Source organism: Cynocephalus volans, chromosome 5 (genome assembly GCF_027409185.1).
Source record: "Cynocephalus volans isolate mCynVol1 chromosome 5, mCynVol1.pri, whole genome shotgun sequence".
NCBI lineage: Eukaryota > Metazoa > Chordata > Mammalia > Dermoptera > Cynocephalidae > Cynocephalus > Cynocephalus volans.
In genome coordinates, this window is record NC_084464.1 from 38,178,292 (window position 1) to 38,206,223 (window position 27,932).

Genomic DNA, 27,932 nt, shown 5'->3' on the forward strand with positions numbered 1-27,932 from the left:
ACTGAGACATCCTGCTTCTCTTGCTCTTAAACATCAGAACTCCAGGTTCTCCAACGTTTGAACTCCAGGACTTGTACAATCCCAGGGTCTCCAGCTTGAAGAGGCCTGTCATGGCACTTCATAGTTTCCATAATCATGTGGATTAATTCCCCTAATAAATTCACTGCCCTGTATCGTTATCTATGTCTGTGTATCTACCCTGATGGTTCTCTCTCTTGAGTACCCTGACTAATAGAATCCAGGCTTCAAAAATTCTGACTTAAATGGTAGTATTTTGGATATTAGATAATTCAGCAATCCACTTGTAAAACTGAGCTAAAAGAAGTTTTTCATTGTTGTCTTTTTAATTGAAAATAAAACAATTCTATATACTTAAGACAAGTAGCATCCAGAGTGGATGCATTTATTTTTTAGATGCAAATGTATCACCCTTCAACACATGTGCAATGGTTATACGTTCTTAAAATTAAGTCAGCCAGAGAGAATCGCAGTCTCCTTGATTCATATTGTTTAATCCTTCAATGCAGAGCCTCGGCATTTCACACTTTAAACATACCAGAAAAGGACTCTGGGGTGAAGAACCTATATCACATTCAAAAAGGAGAGACTTTCTTATATTGTCTGGGTTTATGGAGAACAAACAAAATGATTGTTCCTGTATTACATGAAACACTAAATCCAAAGTAGGAATTCTAACAAGGAATGGGCCGGTTCTGTTCTTTTATTTTCCTATCTACAGCCCCACTGTACTGAAACAAATAGTATTAATGGCCCCAATGTGAACAAATTTACACATGCCAAACACTGCATCTTATTCATTATTACAGATAAACAACACAAAATGTGAATAATCTGAATTAAAGGCTCCAAGTTTTAAGTATCCAAGAACAATCAGAAAAAGAAAAACATGTCAAATACTTTAAGCATTAATTTTTCATACTCCTAAAACTATAAAATAAGGTCTTTGTAAACACAAGCCAATGAATTGCATTAGAAATCCATAAATATTTTAAACACTTATGCAACACAAGTGTACATAAATTTCTGTTAAGGTGAAAAATATTGCAAACAAAAATAATTTATGACTGTATCGTGTTAACTATTAGTGTATAGTATGTATTTACCCTACCAAGTGTAGTAAAAATGAACAATGGGGTCACTTTATGTAAGTAAAACAATGATCCTTTAATGGACATTAAATACCTGCTTTTAATAACTTTTTTGAGGCTGGCCCGTGGCTCACGCGGTAGAGTGCGGTGCTGATAACACCAAGGCCACGGGTTCGGATCCTATATAGGGATGGCCGGTTTGCTCAATGGCTGAGCGTGGTGCTGACAACACCAAGCCAAGGGTTGAGATCCCCTTACCGGTCATCTTTAAATAAATAAATAAATAAATACCTTTTTTGGGTTTTGGCTTTGTAATAAATAGGTAATAAATATCTGCAGTACATTGTACATGTTGAGAGCTTATCTTTCTCCATTTGAAAATCTTTCTCCAGAGTCATAATGTCTTAAAGGCATCCCAGTGGACAGGGATTTTGCAGCAAGTCCATTAACAAAGCAATCTTATCATCTATATGCTCCTGGAGTTTATATATTCGCTGATCAATGTAGTCTATAAGTTCCTTTTCCACCAATTTGGTATTTTTAGAAAGAATCTTTTCCAAGCAGGAACAAACAGGTTGCTCTTCCATTCCAACACCAAGAATGGTTTCACTGGCCTGGTAATGTTTCCCTGTCACTCAGCATTGTGTCCCACAAGGAGATGGGTAACTTGACTATATAAATTCTATAGAAAAAGCAGCAACTCAGAGTTAGGTATATTTAAGTTGTCACTGGCTTTCTTTGGTAAGAAATACTACATTTTCAAGATCGTTTTCAAGAAGGGAATGGTTTGGTGGCACAATTTTACACTCATCAAGGTTTAGAGTATTTCCTCCACCAGGTGGCTATGTACTTTTATCAACGTAATCTTTTAAGTTTTCAGTCATATTTTCAGATGTCAATCCAGTTCTAAAAGGCAAAAGTGTGGAGGAAGACTGGTCTAAGGCTCCTGAAGTAGATGATGATTGTGGTATATGCTTGTATGCAGTATTTCCCCAAACCGACTGACACTGCTCTCCAATGGGAGTACAGTTCTGCTGTTGAAACCTAACCATATTCATCAACTGCTGAGCTCCAGGTCATAACTTTGACCCCATGGACTCCATCATGGTTTGGACCTTGTTAAGGTCTATCCTTGATCTTAGGGCAGGAGAGCTTGGTGAAGAATTTGTTGAAATTGGTCTCATGTGTACCACAACTACTGATGAACACACACTGCTATTCACCAAAGGAAAGCAACCTTCTGTGATGATGTGATGAGGTGATGTAGGCTTTGTGATGTAACATTAGGCTACTGTTGGCCTTCCGAAGATACCTATGGCCACTAAGTGACTTATGGGCAGTAGCATATACAGTGTGGGTAACTTTTATTTTACATGTGTTTGTAGCAGACTCCAATTTTAGATATTTTTTTGTACAAAATAATCTTTTCATGATCACCATCATACAGGACAGTACTGTTTTTGCCCCTACTGGTGCCACAGTACTCCTCTCCTAGGTGTACTTCCATATTTCTTGCTTAACTTAAAATGCCAATAGAAACGATTTCTTCACCTCCTTAGGGTCACACCTCAGGTAAAGGAAGCAGTGTTTTTCATCTTGGCTGTTCAGGCTTCTCTTCAAAATCACCAGATCCTGGCCCAGAGCAGGAGGGGCCAGCAGCTCCTCCCAGTTGAAGTTGAAGTCCAGGGCACCAGGACAAGCCGTGATAAGAAGGAGGCTCTGGGTCAGGGCCCTGCATGCAGCTTCCCAGGAAGAGGCCAGCATCAGGTGGTGGTCAGTCCGCCATCATCTGTCCTGGTCTCTATTCTGCAGCCTCCAGCCAAGTTAGTCCTCTAAAAGTTTTTAAATCATCCAAAATTGTATTACTGCACTTACAAATGGGCACATTATAGAAAGAATCAGGAATATACTGAAGTACCTGAATTGTTAAGATGGATGACCAGGTTGTTGATGTTTATGTGAAAGTCTGTTTAGTGAGCTATAACAAAAGTACCAATACTGGATGGTTTATAACCAACAGAAATGTATTTTCAACACTTCTGAAGACTGGGAAATCCAAGATCAAGGTATCAGCTGATTGGTGTCTGGTGAGGACCTGATTCCTTTTTCATAGTCTTTTTGCTATATCCTCACATGGTGAAGGGACAGTGTAGTTCCCCACAGTCTCCTTTATAAGGGTGATAATCCCATTCATGGGGGGCTCCCCACACCTCAGAAAGAAAATAGAAGGAGGAGATTTTAAACTTCCTGCCCCCTTCCCTCACCTGCACCTTCCCATCCTGATTTGTTTCCTCTGATTTCAACAGGGCAGCTGTCCTTCCTTTCTTCTGTCTGAGGCTAATCCTTCGCCCCCATCCTGAACCACCAACTCCCCAGCTTCCCCCAGGGCTTCTCTGTTCAGTCCATTCATTCATTTATTCAACAAGGAATCATGAGCACTAACTATAGCACCAATCAGTGTTCTAGGTATTGGGGGCACAGAAGTGAACATAACAGAAAGACCCCTTCCCAAAGAACCTAACTTTGAGGATAGGAGACAGACAAAACACTGAATAAGTAGTAAAATACATGGTGTTTTACATGGTGATAAGTGCTCAGGAGGTAAATAAATTAGAGTAAGAAATATCGGTAGTTGACATCTAAAAAAGGGCAGTGATGAACAGGAGGAGCAGGCCACAGGAGCACCAGGGGGAATGCATTCCATTAGAGAGAACAGCAGTGCCAGAGCCAGAGGCAGAAGTACGGGAGGCATGTGCCAAGACTGGTAATGACGCTGGTGTGACTGGAACACACGGAATAACCAGAAGGATGGGATGGGGCAATATCATAGGGGTCTGAGGGCCAGATCACATATGGCCTTAAAAGTCATCATGGTAGGCTGGCCCATGGCTCACTTGGGAGAATCTGGTGCTGATTACACCAAGGCCACAGGTTCAGATCCTTATATAGGGATGGCCAGTTAGCTCACTTGGGAGAGCGTGGTGCTGACAAAACCACATCAAGGGTTAAGATTCCCTTACTGGTCATCTTAAAAAAAAAAAAAAAAAGTCATTGTGCTGACCTTGGCTTTGCCTCTGGGAGAGGAGCCACCTAAGGTTTTGAGCAGAGGAGGGACTGGATCTGACCTGTGTTTTAAGAAGTTATTTCATATGTTAGACAGAGTGAGGTGGAAGAATGGGTGGAGGATAGAAGCCTGAAGACCAGCTGGGAGCTAGTGCAGTAATGCAGGTGATAGATGAGGATGACTTGTACCATGGGGAAGCCTTGAGGTGGTGAGAACTCGTCCAGTGCTGGATTTATCTTACAGATAAAATAAAAAGGCTTTGCCAATAAAGTCAGATGTGGACTGTGGACGAAGGAATGTTTCAATAGCTGGAAAGATGAAGTTACTAGTTTCCAAGGTGGAAAAACTGAGAAGCAAGGTGCAAGAGAGGAGGTAGCGCCGAATCTCAAGCTCAGTTATGATACATTTAGACTGAGAAGCCTGTTAGAGTTCCACATGGAGATGTAGAGTGGGCAGTTAGATAATCAATAGTGCAGTCCACCTCAGAGGTCAGGGCCACAGATAAATATTATGTACTAAACTTTGCTATATATTTGAAAAGTTTCATGGTAAACAGGTGGGGATAGGGAGAAGAACTGCATTTTGCTCTTGATGAGAGAGGACTGATTACCAGTGGCTTTGACAAAACAAAGGTTTGGTTTTTTTCACATAAATAAATTCAAATGGTGGCTGCCTAGAGCTCTTCTGGGACCTGGGAGATGTCATCCATGCCCCAGTGTCCAGTATTTATTCTCTTCTGTCTCAGTATGTGCTTTCATCTTAAAGTTGCCTCATGGTCACAAGATGGCTGCTGACCCTCCTGCTCAAATTCTATGATCTAGACGTGAGGAAGGAGGAAATAGGAAGAGTGGAAGGGTCTTCCTGATATCTTAGCCTCCCCTTTTAAGGATCTCTCTGAGAAGCACAACTTCCACCCTCAATCCATTGGCTGAAACTTAGTTCTTTGGCCTTCCCTAATTACAAGAGGAATGGGCACATTGCAATAACAACAAAATGGGATTTCGTTAGTAAGAAAAGTGGGTACTGGATATTTTACAAGCCAGCTCGACAACACGGCTTAAATTCAAATTGTTGTAGGAGAATAAAGTTCCAACAGCCAAGGTTAAAGCTAAGTCATAGCAGTTACAATTACTTTAGGGGTCAGTTTTATGACCTACATGATGTATGGACCTTTATTTTTGCTCTGTGACCCAAATAAAGTTGCAACTGCTAGGTCCCAAGGTTTGTCTCAAGGACCCCTTACATAGACACCATTCATAGTTTACCCAAAGTTTAACCTCAGAACATGGTCCACTGCCAGAGTGAGAAATAAATACACATGAAAACACAGCATAGCACAAACAAGGAGCTGAGGCTGAATGAAGATGCTCAGCAACACCCAAAATAATTTTATGACAAATGTGAAACATTCCAAGTAGTCACTGGAAGCACTGCCTCTGGACAACAGAAAATGACGTAATTTGGTAGGGATCTGGGATCTGAATTTTGTAGGTATTGAAACAGGAAGAATGGGTTTGTTTTCATTCCATTTATTCCTTCATGTGGCTCTGTGGTTGAAGGTTATAATCTCCTCCATGCACGGACAAATGATATCGACACATTGCTACAGTACCATTTTAATTCATATACATCTTCTTCTCTTCTCTCATTAAATTTTTAAAAATTTTTCTGCACAGTTCTGCTGATATTTCTGTTACGATATAAAGGACATGGAGCAGGTGAGTATAAACACTGACTCTACACATATACACACATTATTGATTCAAACAGGTAAACAGAGATAGAAACACTATGAGTCTTAGGGCTGGAATTTTTCTTCAAAGTGTACAATTTAATGCAATTTTAACTTAGATTGAACCTTCCCCAGTGGTGTCTGCTGAGCATCTGGTAAGAGACACCACCTCTGAGCCAATCAAAAAACTGAATTGTCGGAAGCGATCCTATTACCGCTCAGAATGCGTGTAGAACACAGGCTTTTTTCCTTTTCCTGTATTCCAGGTTAGAGAATCTTCACTATAACGGAAAGGATAGTGTTAAACTAGACTAGATGTTTTTTTGTTTGTTTTGTTTGCCACCTGACCTTTACCTCGTTGCTGTAACTCCGCCCTCTAACCCAGCGAATGCACTGGCCCTTAACTACACTTGGCCTGAGGGGGCCTCCGTACCGCGCCCTTTGAACTCCGGGGAACGTAAAGGGAAGTGTAATGGGGAGAAAGGAGGAGCACCGGCAGCCGATCCCAGCAGCCGAGACCAACTAGCTCGCAGGCCACCAACTGATCAGATCTTGCTCAGATGGGAAAATGCCTGGAGCTGTAAGCAATCGGGCTGTTTCTGTCCCTCGTTTCCTTTTTTGTTCGGTAGATGCCGCAGCGTCACTGCCCACTTTGTGCAGCTGGGCTTCCTGAGCATCGTGTGGTTCTCACGGCCGCCCATCTGCAGATGGTTCTTTGCACAATAAATTCTGCTAAGTTTAGTTTGTCTGAAGTTTTTGTTTTAGGAATGGAGAGCTCTTGATTACCTGTGTTCCGTGGGCTGTGATTTTTAGGAGGACTGCCAAGGGGTAAGTGGGGAAAATGAACACAAGCCAGGGCTATAAGGCCTGGAAGGAGAGGGGCTGAGAGCTGGGTGGGCATGCAGGGACGCGCTCGCACAGAGAAAGGGGTGAGGGGCTTGAGTGTGCTGGGTGGGGAGGATACAAAGGATGGGGACCTGCAGAGTTTGAGATTTGGTGGAAGCGGGAAAACCTGAACGCAGTAACTCTCCAACTGCATGTTCTTAGCAAGTAAGTATGGTCAGAAGGGACCAAAAGATACTTAACATATCTCCTGGTCATCTCTGAAATATATTCCAAAAGGTTCTAAAAAGAGATGTGCCTTAAAAAGATTTTCATGAATATTGTAAATTTTAAAAACTCCCAATTTTTCTGATGCCTCCACATCCCCACTGAAAGAAAGTGAGCCAAGATGCCGGGTGCTGTTCAAGCTTTATTAAAGAAAGAAATCTGCTGGGCTGTGCTCAGGCTGGCCCGGGGCCCATGGCTGCCCTGAAAATGGTGGACAGCCCCAAGAGTGGGTTCGCGAGAGTTTATATTAGCTTTTTGGCGCGAAATGTACAGGGAGAGGGACCATTAGGTTGATGTAACTGGGTTGAGAACTGCACCGATGCAGAAGCCGGGAAGTTGTTTCTAAGACAGGAGGCTTCTCTAAAGGGAAGGGGGGAGGGGAGGAGGTGGGCGGCGCCATTTTGTACTTGGGCTTGTCTAAAGTGGCGCTGGTTATGTTGCAGATCTATTATTCCTGACTTTTTAGTATAGGAAAAAAGGAAAAACGGTGGTGGTCTCATTCTTCTGAAGCTACTTCCTGCTGGAGATGGGCGAAGATATGGAAAAAATAAAAGATTTAGGTAGCGGTGTACTGGTTTCTTGTGGGGAGGCTGTATTCCTCCCGGGAAGGGTCGCTGATTCTGAGCGGCTGATAACCTCCTTTCAGGGATAATTCAGCGATCTTTTGGCTGGTGAAAGCCTGCATACGATCCTGCAAGAAATTAGAGAAACACCAAAAGAGACAGGGGCCAAAAAGTAGGATGAGGCACAGTTAGGGGTCCTAGTAGGGGCATAAGCCAGGGTATCCCAGGGTTCGGTGAAATGGTTTAAGTTGTTTTGGATCCCCCAGACTCATTTATGTAATAACAGCGTTCCTCCCCTGAGAAGAGGCAGGTGCCTTCCTTCTCGGCTGTAAGGAAGTAAAGGGCCTCACAGTTCTGTAAAGCGACTGTGGCAAGTGAGGTGACCTGTCACTGGAGGGAGGAGATGCTGTCTATGCTTAGTTTTCTGAGAGTGTTTGATAGAATTGAGAGGCAGTAGCAGGGCCCGCTATGCCAGTCCCAGTTGCAGGAAGGATCCCTGCCCCAATTAAAAGGTACAATTAGTGCCCTACAGGAGCAGGGGCACTTCCTGAGAGGGAGGGACTGAAGTTAGTCCCAGTCCCCTCTGTCTGGACGGTGATGTTAGGGATGAGCCAAACGAATATGCAAGAAATCAAGTTGGGGTCAGGCAACAGGATAACATAGTTTTACAAAGGAAACATTCCGGTTTTAGGGCATGGATGAGGAGGGGTAAGTGAGTGGAAGCGTTTGGTCTTAGTGAGGCAGAGTGTGGGCAGGCCCTGCATAACGCTGACAGTCCCCACTGAGGTGAGATTAGAGGAAAGTGAAGAGACTTTTGTGGAAACGTTATGGGCTGCATTGACAGGGAGGGGGGTGACCACAAAAAGTTTCTCACAAAGCGTAAGACAGATGAGTCACTCAGGGACCTGTCTGATTCGCTGAGGACTGCATCGTCCCTGCGGACCTGGAACCTCCATGTTCCAGGTAACGGGAAGCATTGAGATAGGAGGAAAAACTTGGGAAGGATGTGAAGGGTTAGGGAGGCAAAAGAATTTAAAGGGCACATTTGCCACAATGAAATTGCTAAGAAGCATCCTACCGATAGGAGGTAAAGAATTGCCAGGAGAGAAATCTTCCTATAATGTTACACTGCTCTGGGGCAGCTGCCAATCCTGTAGCAAGTACTAGAACAGATACTATAATAGTAGCTCTTGTGCAAGGGACGTGAAGCAGGCCTGCAAGAGTGAGAGGATAATCACCGGGGGAAAGATCATCCTTCTTCTGGGATTGGGGGAAGAGCGAAGGTCCTGGAGATTTTCAGTTTTGTGGGTCCTAAAATGGACGAAGTGTGAGGAGAGATGTTGGGTTGGGGGTTGAGCAGAGGGACCCCTCTGGCTTGCTGTCACCAGATTTTTGGGTACAGTCTCAGGTGCTAGTTTTACCAAGGATAAGCGATAACAAGGGGCCTTTCTTAGTACTTTTACTACCGTGGGGCTGGCAAGTACTGTATAAAGGCCCTTCCCAACGTGGCGAGAGAGGCTTTTGGATTCAGGTTTTAATATACACTTGCTGTCCCGAGCTCAGTTTAAAGTCTGGGAGGGTGGTGGGGAAAAGATGAAGTGACAGAAGGTTGGTCTGTTCCCTAAGAAGATCCCTAATGAGGGAAAGAGTAGGGAGGTACTGGCCTAAAGGCGATGAGCTGGAAAGTAGAGGTGTGAAAATGAAGGGCCTACCATACATAAGTTGGAGGGGCCTGAGGCCCATGGGCTTGCGGGGGGGCAGCCCGTAGGCGAGTGAGTGACGGGTGGGGAGGCCAAAACAAGGGATGATTTCTGAGGTGAGAGCATGCGTTACTGCTGTAGCATCTGAAGTGCAGGGTAAAGTATCTACTAATGTTAGAAGACAGCGTGTCCTTTTGTGGGAGAGTAATATAAGGGCTGAAGAAGGCGTAGTAGGAGTTCATAGCCTATATGAACTGAATTATGGAAATCTGAAAGGATTTGCTCAGCTTGTGTAGTAGGGAGGACATTACAACCAGAGAGAGTATACCAGTTGTTCTTTCTCTGTGCCCCCAACTGTTGAAGGTGTTGTATTTCTTGGGGTGTGTATTGGGATAAGGGCTTAAGGGCCATGAGAAGGACCTGAGCAGGAGAAGAGTGGGGGCTGGTGATTGAGCAGCCTATTTTGTGGTTAGATCTGCCAGTTTGTTTCCCTGGGCTGTGGGGTCATTGGAGGGTTGGTGTCCTCTGAAGTGTATAACCCCAACCTCCTTTGGGAGTTGTGCAGCCTCAGTAGCTTGTGTTAGATTTACTGTGGCATAACCTGCCCGGGGGGCGGGCGTGGAGGTTGCGCTCCCGTCTATGAACCGTGTAATAGGATATGGGGAGATGTGTAGAAAGGGACTGAGAAAGAGGTCTAAAGCCTCCATGCAATTGTGTTCTAAGTGTCATGAGTGTTTTGGGATGAGAGTGGCTGGATTTTAAGGGAGGGCAAGGTTTAAAGGAGAACTGGGAGTTTTCAATGAAAGTAAGGTGAATAAGTTGTAGGCGGGAAAGGGAGAGAATTGACTTGACCTTATGGCTGAGAAGGTCTTGACTGTTTGTTGTTTAAAAGTTAGTTTAGAGCTTTCTTATGCTGAAAGGGCAGCTGCCACCACAGTCTATAAGCTGGGGCCCATTCTCGAGATGTGGCATCTAGTTGTTTAGAAAGGTATGCAACCGGGGAGAAAATATCTCCTGCCTTTTGTCCCAAAACCCCGTCTGCCAATCTTTGGGTTTTGGTGACGCATAGGATAAAAGTATGAGATAGGTTTGGGAGAGATAGAGCTGGGGCTGTGAGGAGAACGGCTTTTAATCACTGGAAGGGAGAATGAATGGGCTTTGTGGGATCTAAAGGAATGGCAGGATCCCCTTTGGCTGCCCCATAAAGTGGCTTTGCCAGCACAACAAAGTTAGGAATCCATAGGTGCAGACACCCTGCAAGCCCCAAGAAAGAAAGGATTTCACCCTTTGTGGTAGGAGTAGAGAGTTCAGAAATTAGACTCTTGAACTGAAGGAGAAGAAATTTGGGCCTCGTTGGGGGACACTGGATATCCCCTGGAGGCCAGGAAATTAAGGAGGCAACCGTGTGGGCCTGTGAATCCTCATAGGAGGGGCTACAAAGGAGGAGGTCATCCACATATTGTATTAAAGTGCTAGAGGTTGGGGGAAGTTCAGATAAGTCTTGAGCTAAGGCCTGGCTGAAGAAGTGGGGGCTATCCTGAAATCCCTGAGGTAGTACTGCCCAAGTAAGTTGTTTGGAATGGCGTGTGTCAGGATTAGTCCCGTACTAAATGGTATGAGCTGTTAAGCTTTATAACTGGAAGGATGGGTGTATTGAAAGGCGAGTGGGTAGGCCGTGAGAGATGAGAAGAAAGGAGTTTGTGTATGACGGGTTTTAAGCCTATTAGGTGTTTGTTAGTGATGGGGTACTGTGGGACATTAGGGAACAAAGAGGGGTTCAGCAATTTAACATGGATAGGGGAATGGTGCATAGCAGTGGAGGGAGAAGAAGCGTCCCATACTAGGGATTAACCTTGTCTGAGAGGGAGGGGAAGGTGGAAGCTGCAGGGGCCAGGTCTGGGGGGGCCTGTGACAGGAGTATTGTAGCTGGAGTTAAAGTGTTTAGGGTAAGAATAGCTTTGAATTTGAAAAGGATGTTCCATCCCAGTAAGGTGGTTGGGAATTGAGGCATTTTTAAGAATTTGTGTGTGAATTGGGTGTGATGTAGGGTGCAGGAAAGGGGTTGGGTGATCTGTGGGTGGTATTCTGATCCCATGACCACTACTATTGTGATAGAGGATGGGGTTGTTGGTCCTGCATACTTAGGAATGGTAAAGTAAATGGCTCCTGTATCAATGACAAAAGAGATCAGCTTACCTGCTGTGATGTGTTACCGTGGGCTCATGCGGGGTGATCTCCATGGGGGCCTCAGGCCCTGGGCATCGCCAGTCCTCCTCCTGGGCATTGCCAGTCCTCCTCCTGGGCATTGCCAGTCCTCCTCCTGGGCAAAGCTGAGAAGCTCCGGTAGGGATGGCCCTGAAGCCAAAGGCTGTAGGTTGGAGACTGGGCCACTCCCTCTGGCGAGTGGCACAATCAATCCCCCAGTGACCTGGCCATTTGCAGTGAGGACAGGTTACAACAGGCCCATGCTGAGTGGCCCAGTTGATTGCATTTGAAGCAGTTCTGGGTGCCTTGTCCCTTGAGGTAGGCAGCTTTGGAGTATATAAACCTTGGATGGCATTAGCCAGGAGCTGGTATTTGGCCTGATCTCTTTTATAGTTTTTTTAATATCAGGGGCTGATTGGGTAATGAAATGAGAGTGTAAGAGGGCCATGCCTGCAGGGGAGTTTGGGTCTATACGTGTGTATTCATGTAAAGCCTCAGAGAGGCGGGTTAGGGACTTGCTGGGATTTTCAGTGGGTCTCTGTGATCTCTCTAAACTTCTCATAATTGACTGACTTGTGAGTAGCCTTTTGGAGGCTGTGAAGTAGGTGTGTGATCATATTATCCTGGAGATCCCGATCCCCATGGCCAGCCTGGTAGTTCCAATTTGGGTCCGTACAAGGAAAAGCAACGGCTCCCACAGGCTGCCTACTATTTTGAGCATGTGCCTGAGCTGCCATCCAGACCTGCTCCCTGTACGTGGACTTAGACAATTCCTTCCATCCCAGCCACTTCGTGGAAGGGTTATAAAAAGCTGGAGCTTAGGTGGGGTTGTTACCTGAGAAGGGGGAGAAAGAGAGGAGTTGGGCTGAGGACGAGCGTGTTGAGGCCAGGTGGGGGGAAGAGAGAGAAATGTGGAGGGCTGACGGATCAGAAGATAGATCCGAGTCTGGAAGGAGAGGTCAAACATGAGCTAGGAGAATTTGACACATAGTACAGTTTTGACAGAGAGAAGAACACATTCAGAGATAGAAGAAGGCCTGAACAAGGAATCTCTACAGCTTTTGCCGTTTTGGTGAGTGTCTAAATTGTGTACCATCTTGTGACCACTGGGATCCATTTTAAGAGGCATTTGAGTTTTAATGTCTCCCCGGAGGCCAAGAAATTGGCCAGGAGACGGCCCAAGGATGTAGAGTGTGGAGGTTTGGATCGTGAGGATCCCATTCAGAGGGTGAGAAAGGGCAATCAGTCCTGGTAGAAGAAGCATGCCAACAAAGAGTGTCCTCTCTGTTGCCCACCTTCTTTTTGAGAGAACAAAAAGCCAACTGACTGGCTAATGAAGCGCCCTTCAATAGCTGGGGGTCACGATCAGGGTTCCCTGGGCCAGGCGCCTGGGCTTTTGTAGAGACCTGAGTCGTAGAGAGTAGTCGGGGGAACCATACAAGTAGGCAGGACAGACCCACTGACTCACCCTGAATTGAGGCTGATGTTGGATGCATTGGTCTGAAACGGCAAAAGGAGAGAGAGTCCCTAGTGTACCCGGTTCCGGCAGGTCCGGGAAGGGTGGCTGAGGGCCAATCACTCCCAGAGAGAGGGGATCATCCGCAATGTCGGCCAAAATCCTTCCCGGTTTTCGGCACCATAATGAAAGAAAGTGAGCCTATATGCCGGGTGCCGTTCAAGCTTTATTAAAGAAAGAAATCTGCTGGGCTGTGCTCAGAGTGGCACAGGGCCCTTGGCTGCCCTGAAAGTGGTGGACAGCTCCAACAGTGGGTTTGCGAGAATTTATTTTAGCTTTTGGGCATGAAACGTAAGGGGGGAGGGACCATCAGGTTGATGTAACTGGGTTGAGAACTGCACTGATGCAGAAGCTGGAAAGTTGTTTCTAAGTCAGGAGGCTTCTCCTAAAGGGAAGGGGGGAGGGGAGGGGAGGCAGTGGGCGGCACCACTTTGTACTTTGGTTTTGTCTTAAGTGGCGCTGGTTATGTTGCAGATCTATTACCCACAAACAGGTTGTGAACACCCTGCCCAAGCAATCAAGTGCACCAGTGTGATAAATTCAGTCTCTGCCACAAGTTTTCCTTCTTGCCTTCTCCTGTGATGACGTAGTGACCTCCTCCCATCTTTTGATTTTTCTTCCTCTAGTTCATTTCCTTTGTCACTGTCTCTGCCACTCACACCCACTTAGCTTAAAGATCACTCTAACAGCAAGTGCTGAATTATTATAAATAAAAGGAGACAGCTTTTTCTGTGCAGGGATCCCCAAGTATGAACCTACCTATGCAATGACTTACAGAGTACTAAGCTTCTCACCATTCCTGCAAAGACTGCTGCTACATTTCGAGGCATTTTGGTTTTTTTTCTGTGATTGTTTAACCACACTAATGGAGGAACTGCTAGTATAGTGAATTTGAAAAATGTACAGGAGAAGAGTGAGGGAAAGGATTTCTGATGCAAACTGAAGAGCATTGAGGGAAAAGGATAATGGGGAAGGAGGGTCAGAGCATGTAAATTAGGGTCATCTGATTTACAGAGCATGTAATCAATAGTCATCTTCACTGGACTAGAGTTGAGGGGATTCTGTTTTTCTGTTAATTGCCCAGGCTGAATTTCCCAATTGAATCCTTCCTAAATGCAAATAACAAATTATTGTATTTAGAAGACTTATTAGTGTAGTGATTCTTTGATTTGTCCATTTATGTGCAACCTGCTAGTGGGTACTATGCTTCCCTTCTGTGTCGCTTTTGAAGTTTCAGGGCCCCGCTTGTTGTTTTATACATGGTTGACCAAACTTAGGGAGGTTGGTGGGATGGTGCTGATGCACAGCATGGACTGAAAATGCTCACTGGGGAGGAGGCATAAAGAGGGCTTCAGATGCAAATGCCCAGAGCTCTCCAGGTTGGAAAAAACTGTTGGGAAGACTGTGTAGAGCAGAGGGTCTACAAAGTCCGTAATATCTTCTGTCTATTTATCTCTTAGCATGAAGCTTCTGAGGGACTCACCACTATCGTGCTGCTCCAGACAGGTAGGAGATGGCAGTTTTCCCAAACTCCTGCCTCCAAGGTCTGCTCATCCTTATTCTTCTGCAGCTTCTGGATTCAGGTAGGTCTTCCTTCTCTCTCTGTCTTTCTCTCTCTCTCCCTGCTACTGGGTTGAATCATTTCTCTTTCTGTAAATATGAACAGTCCCAGTGATTCTTCCCAGTGATCCCCGGAGGGGTCCAGATGGATGCCTCAAGATAAGCAATAAGAGAAACAGCAGAAGAATTTGGTTCTTTGGCTGGGCATAGTTTCTGTCAGTTCCCAATTCCCATCTCTACATTCTGTCAAGTCCCACTCATTTTATTGCAGCTCACTTTGATGTGATTGGACCCCCAGAGCCCATCCTGGCCATGGTGGGTGAATACGCTGAACTGCCCTGTCACCTGTCCCCAAATGTGAGTGCTGAGCACATGGAATTGCGGTGGTTCCGAAATACATTCTCGCCGGCTGTTTTGGTGCATCGGGATGGGCAAGAGCAACAGAAAGAGCAGATGTCTGAGTACCAAGGCAGGGTGATGCTGGTGGAGGACGGTATCACCAAGGGGCACGTTGCTGTGAGAATACTTGGCGTCATGGCCTCTGATGCTGGTGTCTACGGATGCTCCTTCAGATATAAAGAAGCCCACAAAGAAGCCTTCCTGCATCTTAAAGTCGCTGGTGAGTGCACAGGTTTTGACATTTTCAGTGATACCATGGAGTATGGGAAAGTGCTTTGTAACCTTTAAAGCATAACAGAATCCTAAATTATTATCACTGATCACAACGTGCTAAAAAATATAATCTGTAAATACTTGGGGCATTTTCACCATGATGACCATGGACCCTCTGGTGGCAGCTTGTGTAGTACATGTGCTTGTACTTGTAGGGGGGAGAAACATCTTGAAGATTGCTTTTAAAATCTTGGAGACCTGATAGGATGTAAGAGAGGTTTTTTAATAAGTCACAGACCTAATTTTAAAAATGCCACAATCTATTAACTATTGTCAGAGAAACGCACATTCTTTTATACAGACATGAACATGGCAAGTGCCTCATGATGATCTTGCCTATCTCTCAAAGCCTCTTTAAAGCCTTCTCCCCCCACTTCCAACAACAGTGCTCTTTCTGACAGCTGAAGCTCCCTACGTGGACCACTTAGCCATCTGTAAGCCATTGGTCTTGTTGTTCCCTCTGCCTGCAAGAACCCTTGTCATGTATGGCCATCAAACTCCTATTTGCATGTCATGTCAAAGAGCACTTCAAATGCCCATCCGTCCTTTAGGGAATGGGCTTTTGCCTGATCTCAAAATGGCATCCTTTTGATGAGGTGTGTGGAATGTCATTTTTTTGATACTGTTACTGATTGTGCATGCAAGATTTTCCCTCTTGGTGTTGCTTAAGCCAATGAAACAAAACTGAGTTCGGTTCAGCAAAACAAAGGCTTTATTCCATTGTTAGGGAATAGAGAGATGCATGCCCATGCTCTGGCAAGTCACACTCTCCCTGAAGTGGTGTTAGGCTTGGGTTGTTAAATCTAGCTTGGGGAGGTATCTCTGGCATAGGTGGGAGTATTTGGGGCAGGTGCTGTCCATCTCTCCTTGCATTGGCACTGTTAGTTGCCTTGCTGACATATGTCTCTGCCCTACCAGTCTTTGTTTCCTATAGGCAAACACAGCTACCTTTGACTAGTGGTTGCTTAGGTGACCATGTTTGCTCTCTCTTTACAGCAGTAGGGGACATCGACATTCATTTCCTATAAGCAAACACTGAGTTTCCCCTTTTTACAAGAGCTATGAAGCTGGTTATTGGCCTCTGACCTTCCATTCCTGTAAGCAAATATACCTTAAAGGAAAAAAAAAATTAACACTTCCACATTCCTTTATAGTTTACCTTGGGGTGTCCTGCTGACAATACTTCAGTTTCCTTTGAAAAGAGAAATGAAGATGTTTCTACTCCTAGTTTTCCTGGGTTACTATGTGTATTCCTTGTTACAAACATTGTAGCCCTGTGTTTATAAGGCTCTAATAAGTGTGTCCACTGAAAGATTAAAAACAGATTCTGTCACCATAGCTCTCGGCTCTGACCCTCACATCCATATGGAAGTTCAAAAAAGTGGAGAGATCCGGCTGGAGTGCACCTCAGTGGGATGGTACCCAGAGCCCCTGGTGCAGTGGAGAACTTCTAAGGGACAGAAGTTTCCATCCACATCAGAGTCCAGGAATCCCGATAAAGAAGGCCTGTTCACGGTGGCTGCTTCACTGATCATCAGAGACACCTCCTTGGAGAACATGTCCTGCTGCATCCAGAACCTCCTTCTTGGCCAGGAGAAGGAAGTGGGGATTTCCATTCCAGGTCAGTGGAACCAGTGCTGAGTTCCTATGTTGAAACAGCTTAAGAGTCACACAACATGGGACACCTGCCCAGATGTGACCTCATGGCGGAGTCGTCCACTTTTTCCTTCTCAGCTCCACAAAGTCTCCTGCATGATGTCTTGAGGGAGCTCCCCAGAATTTCACAACATGTATAAGGATTCTGAAGGTACAAACTCTATACACTTCAGAGAGATTCCAGTTTTGGATGCTTATGAAATACATCTAAATTAGAAAATCTAGTCAATGGGTGTTGTCCATATCTGATACAGAGAGTCCCTTCTCTGAATAGCCAGAACATTTATATTATTTTTCTAGTTTCCAAATAATCATCAACTCTCACTGTTTGTTAGACTGTCGTTCAAGTTGCCAGCATCCTCAGTGAAGCAGGTTATCTCATTTATTCCCCAGATACTACCTCTGATTTAGGCAGCAGCGTCTCGTGTCTAGTTTACCTGTTTGTTATCTCACTGTCCCTTTCCCCTGTAGTTTTCACCAATTCTTGTGTCTTCTTCCCTGCACTCTGCTTCCACCCTAGGAATCTGTTTGCTTTCAGAGAGACCTTACTTTTAAGTAAAAATATACTCTTTCTTTAAATCGTTCTCTGAGTAGAGATCACTATTCATTCAGATTTCTAACAAGTAAACAAGTCTTTCTCCTTCCATTTGCCTTCAGCCTCTCAAGTGACTACTAAACCTCACTGACTCTCCACATTTCATTGAAACCCCGCAGAACGTTCTTCAGTGATTTCCCTAATTCAGTTCAATTTCATTCTGTTCCTCATCTTTTTGATTCACCTGATCCTGATAACTATCCTTTTCTAGTAACTGTCTCCAAATTTTCATCTAAAATATTTTATGTTTGTTATTCTCTTTGGCCTGTAGCTTTTATGATTTTTCTTTCTGCACTCCTTTGTAATCATTCCTCAAGAATCCACTTTCTACATCTTTCAGTTTTCCCCTCTGGTAATCACCTTCCCCTTCAGTCCTCTCCCCTCCCTGTAGGCTGGGGTGTGTGTTGACAATCCCATCAAGCTTTAGTCTTTTGGTGACCAATCCCTTCCAGAAAATATTTAGGGGCCCCACAGTCACGAATCATAACATGAAGATTTAAAAGACAGTCTTATCACCACAGAGATTCCAAAAATTTTAGGAGCTGTATGTCAGGAACTGAGGAGGAAAATGAAATACAAATATCACAATATCACATCCTCTTACTTCCCTCCACCATCCATAGGAGAGCCATCCCACACAGATTTACATGGCACCGAAACATCAGAGGTCAACTGTTCAGATCCTCTTACTGACCAGCCACCATAAATAAAGAAATAAAGAAATACGTAGCACGCATATGAAGATGGTTTTCAGAATTGTATCTTTCATTCCAATCTCTTTGCTGAGGGCCAGTACCACACTTCCAGCTGCCTGTTGGCTGTCTCTCACCCCTGTGTCTTCTAGCCTAGTTGTTAATTACTTTTGGATGTTAGATGAACCATATACCACTTTCCTTCTCTCTATCTTTTTGTTCAAACTTACGTTAAAATTCTAGAAAAGGATGGCATTAATCTCAAGTTGTCATCTCCCACAGAGTGACAGAGATGTGAAAGATTTCTCAGAGCCCATGTATTCAGAGCAATGAGAAGCCCGAAGGGACTGCACCCACGCAAAACTCCTTCAAGAGAGGAGAGCCCAGGCACAGCCCCGAGTCAGGTTCTGCTTCAGTTTTTATTGTAAAGACCAGAAAGTTAGAGAAGAAACACAGGTGGTTAATCAATCATAGTGAAAACATAAACAAACTGGCTACATGGCAATTTTCAATAAAGCAGGTGTAATTTAAAATAGTTCAAGCAATTTACCATCAGAAGTCGTAAAACTAAGCTATGTGACGTACAAAAAGAAACGATGGAATAATCACCATAGCAGCACTTAGCTCCCCAAGAAACTCAAAGAAATAGCTGAGGGTAAGATGTGAAACGTCCCCCAACCACTAACTAGCAGAATATCCTTGAAGATTTTAGCTCACATACTTCCCCATCATTTAGGTTTAGCTGCACCAAGGGCAAAGGTCCCCAGAGCATTCACTTTTTGCTGTGCTTCAATTCTCTTCTCTACATCAAAGACTTTAGTCCTGTGAAAGTTTTCTGGTCTTTCCTAATCTTAGCATTTCTACGTGTTTTCTTAAAGAGCTGGGCTTTGGCTTAAACTAAGGACCTTGGTCCTTCTACACTACAGGCTAGACTAAGGACTTTGGTCCTCTTCACTACAGGACTTTGGTCCTTCTATGGTATTGGCTTTAGCCCTGTGGAATACGTGTGTTTTATTTCTGTCTCATTAATGTCAATATCCTCCCCATCAAGTGTACTGCTCGATGAATTTTTATGTATTACATCCAGTTTTCACTAACCGGATTTGAATTTTGGTAATTCTTGCATGGGTGGGAAGTGAAGCTACTAGTATGTATTTTTTTTAAATTAAATGTTTTATTTTGAGATCATTTTAGATTCACATGTAAATGTAAGGTATAATAGAGGAGAGAGAGACAGCTCCCCCTAATTACTGTATTAGGTTTTCTATTGGTTGTACATATTGTGTAGATTAGATTGCTACTAGGTTACATCCCACACGCAGGGATCTAGGGTAAGGTTTATAAGAAGAATCTTAGGTTATTTTATAGCTTTCTGGTGCCATTATGCTGCTTCTAAGTAAAATAGTCTCGTGATAATGTTTTGTAGGACAGGAGGTCATGATCACTGACTTATCCCAGGTATCCCAAGGCACTGTCATTTAGCTGATCTGGTCAGAGCAGATTTTTTTTAAAAAAATCATTTCCTCCCTTTTGATCAAAAATCTTTCATATGAAAGCATTGATGATCACCTCAGGTAGACATTCTGATCCCTCATTTGTGGGAAGGCTGCTTCCCAAAAGTCATGCTAACCTTCCTTAGACTTCCTTAGACTTAGGTCTAAGTCCAAATTTTAAGCAACAAGGGAGTTGGGATAAGATGGTCATTAGATCCTTCACTCTGGAAAAATAGATAGCTGAATTTGTTGCACAAGTTGTGCCCTTGGAGAAAAGAGTGTACTCAAAAATGGCAAGAGAACTTAAAAAAAAAAAAAGTAAGGGCACTTTACAACTTAAACTTGGTAGTAAGTTTAACTTAGCATAGGCCTGGGAAAATGAAAGCAAGAATTCAACTTTGTATGTAAACATCAGGCATATGGCTTGGCTAGAATGCAAACTAAGAGATAAGACGTACAGTCTGACAAAAGCCGAAGACTAGAAGATTTCCCCAGAGTAAAATGTAAAAGTCCAAACATTTCAGCAGTGTTGATCATGGACTTGTCATCAGGTCAGGCTCAGAGTCTTGGAGAAAATGCTCAGATGCTGTAGGTGTCTGGCTATGGGTTAGTTTCAGTTGAGGATCCTCAGTAATGTAGGAGGTCCACTCATTTTTAATGAGAACTTTGCCATTTTTGAACAAGAAACATGAATCCATGAGTAAATGTCTTTAAGCTTAGTTGCACAGGGATTGGTTAACAATACCTGACGTAGTGTCCTTTAATGTGACTGGAAGGAGTACTTTTATTTGATGACATTTTTAATAAGCAAAGTCTCTGGGAGACTTTGGTCTTTGATGTCTTCATCTCACAGAAGCTTGCTGTGGTAGGAATCTAATTAATTTAGAAGTTTTGAAGAAGAAGAAAAAAATTTTTTTTTTGGCAAGGACCTTTATAAGGCCTTGGCAGTAATGAATCACCTTTTAGAAGAGCTGGAGAGCCGGCCCATGGCTCACTTGGGAGAGTGCGGTGCTTATAACACCAAGGCCACAGGTTTGGATCCCTATATAGGGATGGCCAGTTAGCTCACTTGGGAGAGCCTGGTGCTGACAACACCAAGTCAAGAGTTAAGATCCCCTTACTGGTCATCTTTAAAAAAATATATAAATAAAAATAGATGAGCTGGAAAAGCTGATTGATAAAGTTGTTTATCTAGGCATGTAGATCTACCCTTTATTATTTTAAAAGGAAAAAGCTGATAATTTGTAAATTGGGTAGAACGCAAGTTATGCAATACCAGTGGAAGAGCCCTTGGCCACGTATTGTAAATGGACTGAATTATTTGACCAGTGAAACCTATTTCTCGATCATTGTGGAGCCCAGAGGAAAGTCGTCAGGAAGGGGTATTTGCCAATTCAAGATTTTAGTGCAGATAATAAAAACTCAAAAATAATGGACAGGGCTAATATCTAATAACAGATACACTGTAGTTTTTTTGTAAAACATCATTTTTCTCTCCTTGATCTTATCTTTTTACCAAAGATACGAGAAGACTGATTGATTTGTAAAATAAGTTTAGTCTCTGGCCTGATTATTTGCATAAAGTGCAGTAAGAAGAGTGGTTTACCATATTGGTACCTTTTTAATTGGCTTTGTTAGTACTTTTATCAGGAATGTTAGATTAGACCTTTAAGAGTCCCTAAAGGCTTAGGAAGCCAATGTACAGATCTGGTTTCCTTTCAGATTGTACCTGTGGGAATTGGGTGAATTCTCCTCTTCTGGAGGTTCTCGGCAGAAAGTGACATTCTTCATTCTTTTTTTTTTTTTTTTTTAAAGATGACTGATAAGGGGATCTTAACCCTTGACTTGGTGTTGTCAGCACCACGCTCACCCAGTGAACTAACGGGCCATCCCTATATGGGATCCGAACCCGTGGCCTTGGTGTTATCAGCACGACACTCTCTCGAGTGAGCCACGGGCCGGCCCCAGAAAGTGACATTCTTTACTTACTGCGAGGCCAGGAACCTTGTAAAGGAACATGTAGTCGAGGTTCCAGGCCAGTCTTTCTGCAAGTCGATTGGCTTTATAAAGTCACTCTCAATCCTTTAAAGCAGTCTGGTCCTATCTGAAGATATATCATTCTAGTCAAAGCCTTGGTAAGATAACCAGTGTTTTCAGTTGTGTCCTGCTACCAGAAGAAGAGATTCTTATTGAACTTATGTAAATAATTATATTGTCACAAAATAAGAAAACTTATGAATAGTTTTAAAATCCTGGAGGAATCAAGTAGAGAAATGTAAATGTTTTAATTTTGTTTATCAAAAATACTTTACCAAATTGCTGTAAAGCTATAAATAGCCCAAAAGAAAAAGGATTTCCTTAAATCTGGAAAACAAACAAAAATAATCAACAATGTTTTAAGAAGTCATAAAAATAATTTTAGTTATTTGTCAGTTTAGTCTCATGTAATTAATTTTTGTTTTGTTTGATTTTAGGTTAGCATTTTATGAGTTCACTTTTTTTTTATTGGAGTTTGAAGTTGTTTTTTTTTTTTTTTTTTTTTTTTTTTTTTTACCTAGTCCAGTTGGTTAATGTCAAAGTCATCAGCAAAGGTCTATATTTTAAAGTAACTGTTAGAGTCTTTTTACCCTTTTTATGGACTTCTCTGAAGACACAACTTTAGGATTATAGTTGTTTGTAAAGATCTTTTAGAGGAAGCACCAGAGTAAAGGACTTTACTGTGAACAATGAAGACAAAATACCCATAGTTAATGACATAATTGACAAAGAAATTTGATTATTTTTATGGCCTACAATGGTTGTACAAAATAGCCATAATTATGACTCATAACATATACCCAGACGTATTAGATATTTAGATATTTTATGTAACTGTGGAATCCATATTGATAACATACTCATATAAAATTACATATTTTGAAAAAAACCTTAAATGGTTCTTTGTTTTTTATTTTTATTTATTTATTTATTTTATTTTTATTTTAATTTATCAATATACAATGTAGTATTGATTTTCGTGTCCCCATACCTATTCCTCCTTTTCCTCCCTCCTCTCCCCGCTCCCCATGCTCCCACCATCAGCATCATATCTGTTCACTTGCCTTAACAAGATCAAGGAATTGTTGTGATTATTGTCTCTTCTTCCCCATCCCTTCGTTTATTTGTATATTTACTTATTTATTTTGATTAGCTCCCACAAGTAAGTGAGAACATGTGGTATTTCTCTTTCTGTGCCTGGCTTATTTCACTTAATATAATTTTCTCTAAGTCCATCCATGTTGCTGCAAATGGTAGTATTTCATCTGTTTCTGGTTTTAATATCCGAGTAATAGTAGCTTTATAAAATGCATTAGGAAGCTTTCCTCCCTCTTCTATTTTCTGCATGTAATTGAGTAGAATTGGTGTTAATTCTCTTTTAAATATTTGGTAGAATTCACCAGTGAAACCATCTAGCATGGAGTTTTTTGTATGGGAATTTAAAAAATAAGAATTTAATTTTCTTAGTGGTTGTAAGTCTATTCAAGTTACCTATTTTACATTCAGTGAGTTATGGTAGTTTATTTTTTCAGGAATTGGTGCATTTCATAAGTTGTCAAACTTGTTTTCAAAATTGCTCATAGTATTCTCCTTCTTAGTGTTGGGGCTCAGAAAATGATACCCCAAAGTATGGCACCTTGGCATTCTGAGTTCTTTGAACAAATGGATATTGGAAGGCCTCAGCAGCAAGTTTTTCTTGACCTTCTGCTGCCCTCCTGTCTCCCACCTGTCTCTTTTCCCGAAGCAAGTCACGCAAATCAGAATTCCTCTTCTTCAAGGTGGGTCATAGACACTAGAACCCCTCTCCCCCAAAGCAAGCCGTAAAACCTAGAAATATTGCTCTCTCCCTTCTCCTTTGAAGACCTTCACTCCAGAGAGGTCCTGCCCCATACCCAGGAGGAAGGAATGCTGTGCATAGGGGCCAAGCGGAATTTGAACAGCCAGGCCTTGCTGGGTTTCCCCTCTTCAGTCTATTACCATTAGATCACGTTTTTTTTTTTTTTTTCTAAGCACATTTCTACACAACTGTCCATTCTTCATCAAACCTAAGCATAAAAATAATTTTCCCTGAGTCTTTGGGTCTTTATTTCTGAAGTCTCCCATGTAATGTAAAACTTTGATTAAATACACGTGTCAAGCTTTTCTTTTGTTTCTGTTGTTATAGGAGTGTTGCTGTCCCCCTTATGGGTGAGGAAAGGTATTGCACCTTTCCCCTACTGGGCAGCATTGAAAGTCCTGACTCTGCACTGTTCTCCTCTGACGTCACCCTGGTTGGGAGGGAAAAGAACATCTCCCTAGTGCCAGTGAAAGTCCAGACTCCCCACGTGGTCCCCACTGCCTCCTGGGTTGTGGGATCATAACCAGGCATGTGGGGATGACACTTGAGGCTCCCTATTTTGCATTCTCCAGACCATGTTGTCAGAGGAATTCGGGTGCCTTTTTACAGCCTGAAGAAGATGGAGGTCGAGGTGCTCACTCAGTGTTTTCCCCATGTATGTTGGTAGCCAGTTTTTTTCCTACTTTTTGTGGAGTAGAGGGGAAAATGTCTAACATTTTTCTTTCTTACTGGGCTGTTTTTTCACTGGTCCTATGGCTAAAAGAACAAGCTTTTGCTGGGGCTTTCTTTGTGTGTTTATGTTGGTGTTTGCAGGATGCCAGCTCCTTTACCTCTAAGTCTGGGATATATGAGCAAAAGGAAAACTCAGGGAGCTTACTGTGGCCTTTCTTGGATGCCATGGTTCTTAGTCCATCCCTTCTCTCCACTTTCTAGAATATTCTGTGACATACAGAGATTCTATTTCCCCTTCGCTACTTACCACTTTCATACTCACATTTTCCATTTAGAGAAATTATGTCATCAAGCTCAATATGTAAAATTTCTTTTTCATCATACAGGTCCTACCTAAATAAATTGTTTGTTGTATTTCTCTATTTTCTACTTTCTCCCAGCTAGAATTGACATATTTCTGAAAGTGTTCACATGCAAGTACAGCCACTGCCACTTTCAAAGGAAGGGTTGGTTAAAGCAAGGTGAACAGAGACAGGGAAGCAGTGTCACTTCCTACTGTAGTCCTTGTGTGCACAGTAGAAATTGGATTTCACAGAAGATCTTTGCAAACATATTTCTCGGGCATTTTCTTTCAGCTCCCCTTTTCCCGATTTGGAAAACCTTGATGTTGCTTTCTGTATCCCTGGGACTTGTCACCATTGGAATATTTTGCATTTGGAAATGCTACAAGAAAAGCAAACGAGACAGTCAATATGGTACTGTTCCCATAGGTAGGTTATAGCGTATTAGGTTTTTTTGTCATGGGTGTTAATGTCAGATGAGGAATCAAATTCTTGATGAGTGGTTGCATTAGAGTCCTTTGACATGATTTTCAGAATGAAATTCCAATTGTCTGGAACTCTGAAGAGGAATGGGGGATTTTATCACAGAATCACAACCCAGCTCCTTAATTAAAACATGAGAACCAATGAAGTCTCATCACCAATTCCCACCCCTAGGGATACAGTGCTGGGAGGTGGGGGTGGGACACAGGATCATCCACTGGGTGATAGGCATGTGTGGGGAGAACGGGATGAAGACACACATTCAACATGTGACACCTGAGCATGGACTCTGGGCTGTGGCATTGTCTGGGAATGGGTACAGGGTCCCAGGGCTGCCTTCACTCAAGTCCCCCACATGCCACAACAGTCTCTTAGTATCTTAACATCTGAACCTAACCCATCAAGAACTTCCAGGTTATGTCTAAGGTAACAAAAGGAAACAAAACACATTTCTTATTTTTGATTGATTGATGTTTTTTCAGTAATCAGATACAGATAGTAACAGGCTTCCAGTGTCTTTCCAATGCCTATTTTCTTCCCCCTCCTCACATCTGCAGCTCCAGAGGGCCTTTGAAGTATTTCTATTCATTTTACAGAGAAGCTCCTAAAAATTTGATTTGTTTAGTTTTGTCATTTATTGTAAAATATGCAAGAATTTCTCTCTGTAAACTGACAGTGACCTGTGATTCTGTTTTATTTCAGATTGGGAACTGGCTCGATTGCATGCAGGTCAGTGGCTTGGCTCTTCTCTAGGCTCCGAGATATAAACTTTCAAGTATCCAAAGACCTAGAATAGGTGGAACTGAAAAGCACTGATACTCTTAGTAACAAACAGAAAAAGATGTTAAGTTGTGGAAAAAGCTTAGTATTTCTTTGGGACACATATGGAGCCATTTTAAGATAGCAAGAGATAAGCTCTCCCTGAGAGGATCCCATTAGGCCTTGCAAGCCCTAGGGACAGTCAGCTCTTATATCACCCCATGGCTGCTGATGAGGCAGGGAGCTGGGGGAATGGAGACCCCTGAGCAGGCCAAGCAGCTCTCCCTCTGAGAGGACTTGTCAACTCCTGTAACAATGCTCTCTTTCTTTGGAGAAGGAAGGTGTCTTAATCAGTTTTCTGTTCTTTGTAACAAAATACCTGAAGCTGGTAATTTATAAGGAAATGGAATTGATTTTTTACTGTTTTGGAGCCTGGGAAGTTGAAGGTCTGGGGGGTGCACGTGGTGAGGGGTTTCTTCTCGGTGTGGACACTACAGAGTCTTGAGGTGGCACAAGGCATCAGCTGGCAAGAGGAGAAGAGCTTGCTAATGTGCTCACCTGCTCTCCTTATAAAGCCACCAGTCTATGTCCATAATGACGCATTAATCCATTAAGGCAGTAACCCATGAATGGGTTAATCCATTCATAAGGGACTAACTGTTATGATCCTATCCCTTCTTAAAGGCCTCTGCCTTTTCAAAATAAAATTAAAAATAAATAAATAAATAAATAAAAAAAAATAAAAGATACAAATTTTTTCCATGAAAAAAAAAAAAAAGGCCTCTGCCTTTCAAATACTGTACTCAATTTTCCCACTCTCTCAATACTGTTACAATGGGGATTAAGTTTCAACATGAGATTTCGAGGGAACATTCAAACCATAGTGGAAGGACAGGCCCTCTAACCTCTGATGTTCCCTGATGGTCACGCTTTCTCCCTGTCCCTCTCTCTCTCCAGTTGATGTGACTCTGGACCGAGACACAGCGTATCCTTCCTTTTTTCTGTATAAGGATTCAAAATCTGCTCGGCTGGAAGATTCACATCAGGAACTGCCTGAGAATCCAGAGAGATTTGACTCGTGGCCCTGTGTGCTGGGCTGTACGCGCTTCACCCGGGGAAGTCATTACTGGGAGGTGGAGGTGGGAGGCAGGACCGACTGGCTGGTTGGCGTGTGCAGGGAGAACGTGATGAGGAAAGGATTCATCCTCATGACTCCCAAGAGTGGCTTCTGGGTTATAGAATTGTCTGGAAAGGAATACTGGGCCCTCAACCCACTTCGAACTCCTCTCTTTGTGAGAGGAGCCCTCCATCGGGTTGGGATTTTCCTGGACTATGAATCAGGAACCATCTCCTTCTACAACATAAGTGACAGATCCCATATCTATACTTTTCCCAAGGAATCTTTCTCTGGCCCCCTTCGTCCTATATTGTGCTTGTGGTCATGTGATGACAAACCACTGACCATCTGCCCAATTGTTGACGGGCCTCCGGAGGTCACAGTCCTTGCTGATGTTCAGGAGCTTTCTAAGCACTTTCTGATGTCCCCCATGGGGGGACCCAAAGAAGGATGACACAACACTGCAGCATCTTGACTGGATTGTTCCTCTGGTGTGGCCACACTAGCTGGAAACTGAAAAAGAGACTGCAAAGGGAAAGCAGAGACAGGAAATAGTGATGGAAAGACTGGAGGGATGGAGAGGGTGTCCAAACTTGATCTCCTCAGAACAGCATGATAAAAAGAAAGGCAGAGTCCTGGTGGCAGTGGTTGTCTTTAACGCCTGCATAATGGAACAGCAGCGGGAAGCTGGATCTGCATGCAGTGTTGCCATTTCACAGTCTTTTCATGCAAGGACTTTATTTTGATCCATGTAAAACCCTGGGAAATGCTAAGCAAAGCTTATAGAGAAGAGTCACTTTTCCAGGGCACCCTGCTGGTCTGGGAGTTGACCCTACGTCTAACGATCTTATGTGTAATGCCACATCCTCTCCTCTCTCAGAATTCAATAAATCTTCAATTAAGCAATTTCAGTGTTCCTTGTAGCACTTTGCACCTCATATTTTTCAAGATTTCCTTTCCAGTTTGCAAATTTATTTTTCCTTTCTGTAAATAACTTCTAGCCTAAAATATTCTACCTC

General features: G+C 43.1%; 1 protein-coding gene and 1 pseudogene across 2 annotated transcripts; one reads left to right on the forward strand and one right to left on the reverse strand.

The window, feature by feature from the left end:
• Window positions 1–1,469: 1,469 nt before the first annotated feature.
• On the reverse strand, window positions 1,470–11,518 carry LOC134378946 (ATPase PAAT-like; annotated as a pseudogene).
• On the forward strand, window positions 6,395–27,928 carry LOC134377902 (butyrophilin subfamily 1 member A1-like). Of its 2 annotated transcripts, none has more exons than XM_063096708.1 (7): window positions 6,395–6,733; window positions 14,460–14,582; window positions 14,831–15,178; window positions 16,571–16,852; window positions 24,849–24,983; window positions 25,740–25,766; window positions 26,754–27,928. In XM_063096708.1, the coding sequence occupies exons 2-7, from the start codon at window positions 14,513–14,515 to the stop codon at window positions 27,365–27,367; spliced, it is 1,476 nt and encodes a 491-aa protein (XP_062952778.1). In that variant the 5' UTR covers window positions 6,395–6,733; window positions 14,460–14,512; the 3' UTR covers window positions 27,368–27,928. The 2 variants fall into 2 exon arrangements, with proteins under 2 accessions (XP_062952778.1, XP_062952779.1); XM_063096709.1 differs by lacking the exon at window positions 6,395–6,733 and adding an exon at window positions 12,489–12,555.
• Window positions 27,929–27,932: the final 4 nt, after the last annotated feature.

Bases quoted from the DNA above. Each gene is read 5' to 3' on its own strand.
- LOC134377902 (XM_063096708.1), top strand. From the start codon at position 14,513: ATGGCAGTTTTCCCAAACTCCTGCCTCCAAGGTCTGCTCATCCTTATT. The intron at 24,984-25,739 runs GTAGGTTATAGC...GTTTTATTTCAG, and splicing joins ATATGGTACTGTTCCCATAG to ATTGGGAACTGGCTCGATTG. The intron at 25,767-26,753 runs GTCAGTGGCTTG...CTCTCTCTCCAG, and splicing joins ACTGGCTCGATTGCATGCAG to TTGATGTGACTCTGGACCGA.